The sequence below is a fragment of the Phaethon aethereus genome (assembly GCF_964289735.1).
Source record: "Phaethon aethereus genome assembly, chromosome: Z".
Lineage (NCBI taxonomy): Eukaryota > Metazoa > Chordata > Aves > Phaethontiformes > Phaethontidae > Phaethon > Phaethon aethereus.
Window position 1 is genome coordinate 40,519,256 of NC_138577.1, and position 12,379 is coordinate 40,531,634.

The 12,379-nt window shown below is 38.6% G+C and overlaps 1 protein-coding gene across 1 annotated transcript in view; it reads right to left on the reverse strand.

Moving 5' to 3' along the window:
- Positions 1 to 12,379, reverse strand: part of PCSK5 (proprotein convertase subtilisin/kexin type 5) — a gene marked incomplete at its 5' end in the record, with an annotated part of 195,672 nt that overhangs the window by 137,625 nt on the left and 45,668 nt on the right. The window contains one exon of the mRNA XM_082013448.1: positions 11,157 to 11,270. Coding sequence (XP_081869574.1) covers positions 11,157 to 11,270 — 114 coding nt within the window. The remainder of the gene's footprint in view (positions 1 to 11,156; positions 11,271 to 12,379) is intronic.

Here is a 12,379-nt window from a genome sequence, read left to right on the forward strand (position 1 = left end):
TTCCCTCATCCACTAGGCTGGTCACCTGGTCATAGAAGGAGATCAGGTTGGTCAAGCAGGACCTGCCTTTCATGAACCCGTGCTGTCTGGGCCTGAGCCCTTGGTTGTCCTGCACATGCCCTGTGAGCACTCTCAAGATGAACTGCTCCATAATCTTCCCCGGTATGGAAGTCAGGCTGACAGGCCTGTAGCTCCCTCCTTCCAGCCCTTCTTGTAGATGGGTGTCACACTGGCAAGCCTCCAGTCATCTGGGACCTCCCCTGTTAACCAGGACTGCTGATAAATGACAGAGAGTTGCTTGGCAAGCTCCTCCACCAGCTCTCTCAGTACTCTCGGATGGATCCCATCAGGGTCTGTAGACTTGTGAGTGTCCAGGTGGCTTAGCAGGTCCTTAACTGTTTCCTGTTGGTTTATGGGGGGGTTATTGTGCTCTCCATCCCCATCTTCCAGCTCAGGGGGCTGAATACCCTGCGGATACCTGGTCTGCCTATTAAAGACAGAGGCAAAGAAGGCATTAAGTACCTCAGCCTTTTCCTCATCCTTGGTGACAATGTTCCCCCCCACATCCAATAAGGGATGGAGATTCTCCTTGGCTCTCTTCTTCTTGTTAATATATTTGTAAAGGCATTTTTTGTTACCCTTTATGACTGGGGCCAGACTGAGCTCTAGCTGGGCTTTTGTCATTCTAACTTTGTCTCTGTTTGACCTAATAAGATCCTTACACTCTTCTTGAGTTGCCTGCCCCTTCTTCCAGAGGTGATAAACTGTCCTCTTTTCCCTGAGTCCCAGCAAAACCTCCCTCTTCAGCCAGGTCGGTCGCCTTTCCCACCAGCTTGTCTTGCAGCACATGGGAACCGCCTGCCCCTGTGCCTTTAAGAGTTCCTTCTTGAAGACTGTCCAGCCTTCCTGGACCCCTTTGTCCTTCAGGATGGTCTCCCAAAGGACATCTGAACTGCATCTGAAAGCTTGCACTTAATAAACTTTCCTCAAGAGCCTACTTGCAGACGGATCAGAAGACATATAAGGAGAAAAAGCCCCCTTCTGATTCAACACGAAACCTGGATGTGGAAGAGTACATGAAGTTGAACAAAGGAGAAGTTATTACTCTTTGTAACTTCAGAAACATATTTTCTTTGCTTAACTTGTCTTTTTTTTTTCTCTAAACAGGTTTTCTGGCTCCCAAATGTAATCTTGTAACCAGAAGTTGACATTCATAAAAACGAAAACACTATCTCTCAAGCACTAGTTTACTGTTTATTAATAAACTGTCTTATCCGAAAGACACAGAAGAGGAAAACCCCACTATATACTTAATGTTTAGTCTCTCATGTATATTTATATCTGGCTTTTGTTAGGCTTCTGTGCTTATACTACTGTGTTTAATATAGTTTTGAATTGTTTTCAAAACTGAAAATAACTTTGTTCTGTTTGGAATTCACATAAAAATAGATAAAAACAGGGCAATTATATGCTTAAATGGCATGCTACTCACGAATTAGTGGACTCTAATGCAATAGAAAGAGTAAGATAGTGTAAAAGATTCACACTTGGATCTCCTGGGGCTGTCTGAGGCTCTCCCGTCCTGCACACTTCCTCCGGCTGACCACCATACATTTCTGCTGTTTGGGGGAAATGAGTTTATTTTGAAAAAGCCAGTGTTTAAGTTTTTGCAGAATTTATAACCTCCACACCAAAAAAGCAAGCACAGATGTTGCCTGTATTGCTCCACACCTTAGAATTGGCATATGTTCCAAAAAGCCCTACTGCCTCTCTTTGAGGAGACCTGCGTTCTTGTGCTGACAGGGTCTCCTGTATTCAATGACTGAGTTCAAAATGATTACTTAATTAATTTAGGTTAACTTTCATCAAAACTGTATTTAGAAGTCATGCATATGTGCAAAGACTTGCTGCATTTCTCTCCAAAATGAGACCGACAGAGTTTGCTATACTTTTAGTCTCCTCTGCTATTTGTTTCTTGTTTGGCTAGAAAAAAATCCCCCTCACAGGGCTTGAGCAGCAGATGTAACTCACAGCAGACTTCATAACATTGGAAGCAGTTACACGCAATGCCAAGGATGACCTGCCTCTAATAAAGTCATACAGAACACACTTTATTGAAGTCTTCATCCTCACTGTGTTAGCTTCTTCTGGGGCTTTTTTTGGGGGTGTGTTGTTTGTTTGGGTTTTTCTGTGGGGTTTTTTTTTGTTATTTAGGGTTTTTTGGTTTTGTTTTTTTTCTCATGATCTTGTTTTTTGTTTGCGTGGGATTTTTTTTGTTGTTGTTTGCTTAAACATCATGGAAAAGGAACACAAATTCAGGTCAAAAAAGGGCCAGTGAGAATTAAGGTCCTCTGCATACTTGATACTTGTAATTTTAGTCACAATGTTTGCTCATGTGATATACAGGAAGACATGTTAGACCATGGATGAGGAATCAGGAAAGCTGGAGTTTTGATGTCCCCATTCTCATGGTATCCTGTCATATGGCATCTATTTTCAGTAAAGAGGGGCATAATGGTATTTAAAGACTGGTAGAAGACCTAACATCCTAGAGCTAAACAGTGGTTCTCCCAATTTCACCTTTGCAAAGGACACTACACAGATCAGGCTTTTGCTTCCTAACTGGGAAGTAATATAGCTAACTGTTTATGTAAGAAAATGATTTAAGCCTCATAGGTTATGAGTTTGCTTCTGCTGAGGGCAAACTGAACATGTCACACTAACTCATTCTTTAGCAATCAGACGATAAGACAGGCAAACTTCAGAATCAATTCTTCTGTACTGTGGTTGTGCACTTCTGGTCATTTTGGTGTTCCTGATGTTTGTATGGTATTCTTTATGTGAAAAAAGCTGTAAAATATTACTTAAGTAAATATAGTATTCAGCAATCCCTTTCTTGAAGTATCTGCAATTTTAGTATGCAAACAACAGCAAAAAAATACATAAAGTGAGTGTTTGAAACAAGGCAGTATTTTTAAAAGTTAATTAAATTACCTCTTCCTTTTTTCAGTAATGTTAATAGAGTACTCAGTATTGCACAACAAAAGAAATTGTTTTACACTTGATATTACTTCATTTTGCTTAAAAAAAACCCCTGAAAAGTGGGTAGCTAACTAAGCAGTTGTTCTTGGAAATCTGCTCTTAGAAAGTAATGATGGGCAAATTCCTTCTCCTTTGAAAAAAGAAAAAGTATACTTCCAGGTAAGTATATACATCTGTATATATATGAATGTTTTTTCCTGCTGGAGTGCTGTGAGAGATAAAAACTAAAATACACCAGATTGTTCCCCAGTATGGCACACTTTACAGTTCCTAGTCAGCAACTGTCAGCAATTTTCTATTAATTTGTATTCCATATAATTTATTGTTAGGTGTTTAGTTTGAACTAAAGCTAAAGGCAGATATTTATTATAACTCATTAGAAATTCAGCAAAGATTTTGTGGTACTATCATTTCCTTACTGATTGCAGAAACTAGTCAGAAAAAGGCAGTTCAGAAAAACACAATATTATACACAAATCATATTTCACAAATTACATTACAGAGAAAGTATCTGTAGTTTCTTACTGTGACTGTTGTTGCCCAGAAAAAAAATTCTATTTCAAATAAATTATTGAAAGATAAAATAAAAGTGGATACTCTCCCTCTGAAGATAAAATCACTGTGGTAAACAGGCAGAGGAATGTGTGCTATTGCTGTGTGATTTATTACCAGATCTTTGACACTCAGGAAAATCTCTCCCAAAGCAAGTATGGAAATTATTTCAGTATTGCTGCTTCTTGGTTCAGTGAAAATGCCAGCACAATCCCTGAACAGTGCTGACTTCCATTTTGTGTTTCCTGGGTGCTGCTCAGGCTGCTTATCTGGAAGTCAGAACTGAATGTCCCAGAGGAACAGGCCAAGTATCCTATCTGGTTGTTCTGTCTTTAAACTATTTGCTAATCTTGCTAAACTAGTTACACTAATAATCTCTTTTCAGGAGAGAAGGATAAATCCACTTCTACAGGTTTTCGATTACTTACAGTATGCTATCATCTTCCAACAGGAAATGAATTTAGGTCAAATTGTCTATTACATGACCTTATGTTACTAGTTCCACCTTGTCCACAGAGAACAAGAGGTGTGTTTCCACACACAGTTTTGCAAGGTAATGTTTTCCCAGGCAGTTTGATTCTTTCTCGCAGCGCTTCCAGTGAAGTTCAGTCACAGATCATCTTCCTAACTTTCTAAAGCACCAGAAGCTTGATCTTCTCATGCAATAAAACCCACAAATACAAGAAGTGCATGCAACAACCAAACCAAGTTACAAACTATGCAAAACACTGAGAAGCATGTCATGCCACCTCAGAGACAATGATTTGGCTTTCACTGCACAGACAGAAAGAGAGAGGGAACAATTCTTAGGAGGGCAATAAAAAGAGTGAGTTTTTTCCTTAGCTGTCCAATGCCTGGCTTAGGTGGGTTGGAAATAAATTTTTAGGAGGTCGTAAAGGAGGGTGACACGCATACTCATTTGCCATGGTGTTAGCATGCGGCAGGAGAAATTCTGCCCCAAATTCTGTCTCTCCTGAACCCGGGCTTGCACTCAGACCCAGTGTGACCTCCCCTCCTCCCTCTGCCTCTCTCCAGCCCGTCCCATCGGGCGCCTGTCACTCCTTACTTCGTCCCCGCTGTCTCCTTCCACAGCCCCACTGGCCTTAGCTGACCTCATTAAGGGCCGGGCCAGGGACGTAAAATTCTCTTCTCTGCTCCGCTGCTTGCACTCGGGGTTAGAAGAGAGGCACGAGGTAAGGCCGCTCCCCACAGATCTCATCAGCAGCGTGCGGGAGGCAACTGGCCTGTCTAACTCTTCACCTCCACCTTACTGCATGGCTACAGGACCTTAGGAGCCTGACATTACCCACTGCTGATAAAGGCTTATTAGCCCCACTCTGGCCACTGACCAACGTCAACGACATCGTGTCTGAGCCAGAGCGTCTGTCCCTCCCTGCGAATGCTAGTACAGCTCACCCACGTACTGGAGAGCACTGTGTAACATACTGGAGGAGTTTTCTGAAGAAATAAAGTGAGCTGGTTTCACCAGATCCTTTGCCGAAGCTCAAAGCAATGCTGACACTTAAGAGTCCTCACTGAAAGTGAAAAGTAAGCCACTTCTCTTGGGTTTTGCTTTCAGCATCAGAGCTTAAGGCAGCCAGCCCTGGATGCAACTAATACAGATCTCATCAGTCTGCCTGGACTGCTTCAACTGCAGTATAAATTATATTTCATCTGTCTATACCAGAAATATTACGGTGCAAATATAAGAGGATGACTGATAAATATTGGCTGATGAGCTAAGCTTCTCAGCAAGCCTTCAACAGCTTTCTAAAAATCTCAGTAACATCACATTGCATCTATAATTGTGCAACAATATTATACAGCTGTCTCATCCAAGTAATTCACCACCTAATTTGTAAATGTAAGTTTCCACTGTAGCTCAGTCATCTAGTTTTATTGTGCCCTGCTGGCACTGCTATAATCCTCTTCCACCTTGAATCCCCTAAAAAACTTTGTGTTTGTGGCATCTGCTTGCCCTTTTGGTCCAGTATTGGAAATAGGGAACGCTCTTCCAAAAGCTCCCAGGGCTAAGTCATAATATAAGCAGTTGGAGAAACAGGACAGCCAGACATCACATCTTTTCTTAGGTTTACGGATTTCTATTAGAGTATCTTTTCATAAGTTTTTTAAGAAAATTTGACTTTTTCAGAAGATTAAGTGCATTATGTTTACCTAATGAGTTTTTCTTATTTTTAAAAAGGCTACATGTCTTATTGTCCTTTTCCATCATATTGCTACCTTTCAGAGAAAACTAGCAGACTATGGAGAGGTACAATGAAGCTTTACAAAAGCCCTTCTTTTGGGTTCCAAACAGACTGTGAAGTCGTCTGCTTTTAGCACTCCTCCAACGCATTTTGTCTTCCACGTACTGTCCCAAAGCACAGTTATGTCTAGAAAGAAGAAATAACGAGGAATAAATGTGAAAACAACAAAGTTTGAGAAAAGGAAAAATATCTTGAAAAAGAAAAAGATTTTTCAAAAGAGGAAGTACTTTGTAGAGATCAACAGCAAAATCAAACTTGAAAATTATTTAAGACAGAAGGGGAGCTGACATCACTGTGGACCGAGGATACATACAAAACAAAATGAAAGTTTTACTTCAATGAGGCTTTGAATTATACTTTATGCTCATGTGGGATGTATTTAGCAATGACAATTAAAAGACAGCGTTTTCTTTGGTTTAGATATCTACTAGGCGGTGTCCTTCTTCCTCCATTCCAAGCAGCTGATGAATGTGACTGCCTTGCCCATTTTCTATCTGAGAAGTTGACAGGAAAGTTCCCATGTTCCACTTCTTTGCTGTGGTTTACAACTTCAGTGATATTGCCAGCTATTTCCTTATGTTCCCAGGTAAGTTTCACTGCTATAAAAATTTTCAGGGTGACCCCCCCAAGTATGCATTTGAGAGACCCTGGCTAGCTTCTTCTCTGAGTATAACACCGTTTTTAAAGTTACATTATTTACTTTTGTGGGTAGCTCAGTTATTTTATGCTGTAGTCTCAGAGAAATACCATCTCGCCTGAGTGATTTACTGCAAGGGAAGTTCCAGTTTTATCCTGTTTCTCTCTGACAGTGTCATACCTTCTTCAGCTACAAGAAGTAACCTCTGGATACACATATCCTCTTTCTCTGACGAAGTTGCATCCAATGATTAAAAAACACTTGGCTTATACACTTTAACGATCACATTTATTCTTAGGTGCTCTAACAGAAGAGTGTCTCTCTGTCCAGCCTCACATCTCAAAACATTATATTCTCCTCCAGTCCCACAGAAATATCCTGTTATATGTAAAATTCCTGCCCAGCACTAATTAGGCCACGCAGAGTGGGAAGAACCTGGCAGGAAGTGGAAACTTCTCCAAATTAGAGAATCCTGTCAGCACTAGCAATTACTATTAACAATAGAAGGTTTGATAGCAGTACTGGAGAGGATTATCCTTGATCGGTGTTGAAAATACTTGTGCCTGTCTGAATTGACTGCAAAGACATTGTCAGTGTCTTTGTGGTCTAACAACGTTTCTTTAAAAAATAAACAATGGTTAAATTAATTTCTCGCAGTTACATTCTATTTTAAAAAAATACGCAATGGAGCACAGCATCACAGTAGAGCTAGATTACAGCTACAGAAAGTTATGCTTGTATGCCTGTGTGATTCCAGTTTCAGCTGACCACTATGAAGCTCTTCTGAAGTGGGGTGCAAAAAGAAACGGTCAGCAAGGAGAGTCTTGTGACTGAAGACTATTAAAGTCAAAGCTAGTTATATCAACCACATCTTTGCATATATTTTAATTGTTTTTATATTGATCTTCTCTAGTTTTTATGACATTGTTTCCACGCAGGCAAAATGAGGAAACTCATTAAACCAGCAGGCAGGTACAGTGAAATTGTGGTTAGGCACAAAGTCCCCTTAGTCATTCCAAAGACGCTGTTTGTTACAAGTTAAGTAAAACAGTTTCAGATAGCAGCAAGGCTTCAGGGTTGACTTCGACCTCTTTCAGTTATGCAAACTGATTGTATATAGCTCATCCAGTTATTGACAAACAGGCTATTTTCTCAACATCAACGGAAAAGAAGAAATTTATTAGATAAAACATGATGATCCAAAGATAGCTGAGCTCTGGGGATGGCATACAGGACTTAGCTCTCTCCTGACTCAAAATTTGGAAAGGGATGTTAACCAGGGACCTTCTTTCCTTTGATTTTATTTCTTTGATGTCAGTTCATTCTGAGCAAGCTGGATCCAATTCTGCAGGTCAATTTCAAACAACAGTTGAACAGGTGAAGTTTCAATGTTGCTTCATCTATAAAATTATTCTATTTTACTCTTAAGCATAGATGCCTCAGGATTCAGAGGTCACGATAAAGCAGTCTTTTTTCAAGCTTTCCTTGCTTTGAGGAAAGGAAGTCAGAAGAAAATCGCCATTTCTTTGTTATTAGAAAGCATGAGAAGCTGTAATTTCTCAATAGATAATCCCCTGGTAATGAAAAGTACAAGTATACTTGTTCAGGTCATGAGTGGCTCTGGAAGCTCTGTCTGCTTCAGCTTCCACAGAACCACAGATGATAAGTAACTATATTCTTAATCTCTCTACTCTTTCTAGAAGTGTTTTTAGAGTAAATGGAGAAAAATAGAATGATTTTAAAAAGACCTTTTAATTTTTGCACAAAATAGTTCTTGAATGATACTTCTAAACTTCGTGATGGCCCAAAAGAGAAAGAAGACCTGAATCCCTCTCGTAACTTCTTTCCACAGATATCACACAAACAAAAATGTACTATTTCTATCCCAGACAATTAAAATTACAAGGGGTGGTACTTGTGAAGCAAAAGATGGGGGAAGAAAAACATCAATCAGATATTGTTTGACAAAGTCTTCAAATAAAAGGACTTGTGTCAACAAATCTGAACTACATTTACGGCCCTGTTACAGATTATGCCAGTTCAACGGCCAAAGGTATCAATCTTAACCCACAACTAAGTTACTTATTAATCAAAACACAAACCTGTACACGATAATACTTTATTACTTTCTCAGTAACATGTCTGCAGCCGGTAACCGAAAAACCTCTTTCTGACATAGCAATGACTGAAACCATTAACTAACCCCAAATTCCTTTTTTCTCTTCAACTGAAAAAGGTAAATAAGATTAACAAAAGTAGTTATGGTTACAATCACAAATACAGTCAAATGAGGATATCTGGTAATGACCCAAGTCAGTCCTGAAGTCAACCCATTCACATATATTTAGCCATCCTCTCTGCTGAAATAGCATAGTCACTAACACTTCACTGATCGCTCTCAACAAAATGTCATCAAACCACTACCACTAACGATACTGCAAAGACAAAGTTGTTCAGTGGAGGTAAATGCAATCAGTCAAGAACGGCCCTTCCCAGAGGGTCTGCAAGTAAGCACTTCCTTCCACAGGTCTAGAAAGGAGGATATTCTGAAAGATGTACAGGACAAACAGTGAAGTCCCTCTGCTGCCCTGAAGTGCTTTGGGTATTAGACTGGCAATTGTGGGGCAGCTGTGAAGCGGTGTGGCTAGGCAACACAACTGATTTATCAATAGCAGACTGCTGCCTTCCTGAACAAAATTAGAGGCAACTGCTATAAGCATCTATTATCAGTTAAAAAACACACCGATGATCTAGTTCCACCAAAAAGCTGTGGTGGCACTAGAAACCTTGTATGCAAATCTAGGAGCACAAAGGAAAAATTACATGAGCTACCCTACACCATATATAGTGGGCTTTTTGGCTACTATTACTCTCTTGAAATTTGGCCTCCCTCTTTTTAGTCTAACACAGAGCTGAACATCTGTAGCAAAACCAGGAGACTAAAGGTAAATCACTGTTATTTTCTAGTTTCATTTTAAAATGCTGAAATATTAAAAAAAAAAAATGAGAACTGACAGGACACAATATCATGATCTACTGCCATTTATTGGAATCTGTCTGTCATTTTATGCACATATTTATAGTATAGTCAGACTGAATAAACATATGTATTAGAGGAGACAGACAAGTATACACATTTCAATAAACCAGGAAAAAGACCTGTCATGATCCCATGAACCAAAATAATACAGCTTTCACAAACTGAAAAGAACTACATTTTGGATAAAAGCTGTTTTCAAAGTGAACAATGAACTGCTAAAAAAAACCCTTACCTACATCAACCCAGTACTGCAATAAAACATAAATGAAATAGATTTCTACTATATGATGACAGTTACTGCCTGAAAGACATAGATCTCTTAGAGCTCAGAAAAAGTAATATGGAACAATTTTTCCATTGAAAGAGTTAGTAGTACAGTTCTTTAATAAAAATAATTCTGGAAGTAAAGTTATTATTTAGCCTCTCATTAAAATACAAGAATTCAGGAAACCGAGTAGAAAAGTTACTAGACTTCCCGATTAATGACATGCTCATATGATATATACATGAAGATAAGGACTTCTGACTGAGTTTACTAACAGTAACTGTTTGCTGTTAGTTACAAATTACCTATGCCATTTTTTGTTTTCCGATGTATGCAACAATGAATTACAAACCAGAATGAAATTAATAAAAAACTAAAAATATTTTTTAAACTGTGTTAGAACAATCTTGTTCATTCACCTGAAATACTAAGTTAATGCTTTGAAAGTAACAAAATACCTGAAAAGACAGTATCTACTTAGATGAAAATTATCTTACATATTGTTGCCAGAAAGGCATATTTTCCTCCTGATCTGAAGCAATTCAATCTATGAAGTCATAAAACCTTCTAAGTGTCTTACTGCCAGCAACATAGGTGACATAGAGAGAATACAGCATGTAGGGATTTAGAACTACATCAGCAGGACAGTAGAGAAAAAGAGCAAGTCTCCAAATGGAGACTTGTCAGCTGGAGTCAACTGCCTACTAAATACAACTTTTCATTTGCACCTTCCCAGGCAAAATGAGGATATTTTTAAAAACACCGTCAATATAGATGTTTCACTCTAGGCTTTAGCTGTGACTCTTAGGTAAAAAAAATTTAAAATTAAAAATTTTTCAGAATACATACAACTCATGTCAGACAGGAAACAGCAGAAACAATCCATTTACAACAATGCAATTGTTCATTTCTAAAAAGAGTGTAATTATAACTCAGAACAGTCAGTGTTCACAGCTCTGTTCTCCCTGTTTCAGGACACAAGACATTTGTATCACACTGATGTTGAAGATAATGAATTGAGCACATGGAATACAAGCGGTTTCACTACTCTCACTGATCGTGGCTAAGTTCCTTCCTTTCTCATTGCTGAAAGTTTATGCTATAATAAGTAATTCCCAAGATATCTTGCAGTAGGAAGCATTCATGAATGAATGCATTAATAAATGTTTCCTACTGCAGGGCCCACTGGGAATTCTTTATAATACTTGTAAGGAGTTTACAGACCTTCATTACTTACATTAAAAAACCAAAATTTCCTTCTTCTGAACATACTATTCTGCCCCTTTTCAAAATATCACAGCAGACAACTAAACACTAGCATGAAACAGAGCCAACGACCCCGTATGTACTCACCATGTACCACATGCTTGGCCACTTGGGATCATTGAAATAAGTGGATTGGGTACCACCAGGTTTATAATCCCTCTTTATCCTTCTTTTAACCACCTGCTGTTGTATCCACTCCACCTGCCAATCAGGAAAACATATGGTAAGTGTTAGGGTTCCATGGAGATTATCAAGAAATGTGTGAAATCTTGGGAAGTTTCCCATTACCATAGTCCAAGACATATTTAATGTTAAAGAGCTCATTTTGGCAGTGGAAATGCACAGCTCACCTTGACATACTGTTCACTGATGAGTATGTCCAGTTTAGTTAGTGCTACAAATCTCCCTGAACAACTACTTAAATCCCCTGCTAGGACTTCATTGGCTATCATCTTTTGAGTGCAATTTTTTTTTTCCCCATTATTAGACTAATGCTTCTTTTGAATTTATAAAAACAGTTACTTTTACAAAACATAACAATGCCTCTATTACAGTGAGAAATTAATTAATTTTCTGACAGGGTGGGGTTTTTTTTTGTTTTGGCTTATTTTTTCTTTTGTTTTCTTATTAATTTTAAGTCTGTTCCTGAAAACAAAAACATTCATAAAAATATTCAAACATTTTGCTTAACAAATATCTAAATCACCTTCACCACTTAGAGTGAAAAAACAAAACTGTATTTTTAGCAAAGTGACTCTTTGCCAAGATTCTCTCAGCCAGGCACCCTGGAACTTTATTTTTTACTAAGTTCTCCCCAGGGAGAAACAGGTGGGTACTGAGCAACGGGTCAAATTACAACATCATCAACGACCAAAAAAGAGATAGAAACAGGAAAATAAATATCAGGGTTAAAAATCTAATTCTGAAAGTTATGTTCTTGTCTGTCTGACACCTCCTCAAAGATTCATGAGGCATCCAGAAAGAGCGATACTAAACGTGACATCTACCTTAGAGCAAATAGGACACTGCAGTCATTTCTGCATTAACTATTCTAAACAGGAGCTAGTTTCTATAAATGTAAATAATATAAACTATCCACAGAGAAACTCAAGTTATATTTACACACATCTAGCTTCCTGACAGCTCATATTTCTGCTGAATTGTTTCATGGCATAGAACTATAAAATTTCAATTCATCTCTCCCCAGCAAGACAGCCATTTCCTACTAGCAGCCAACTCTGCATCTTTTAATTGTGCTGTTTATGAAGATCTGTGTATGCACACAAACAAATATACAAAAGAAATTTACT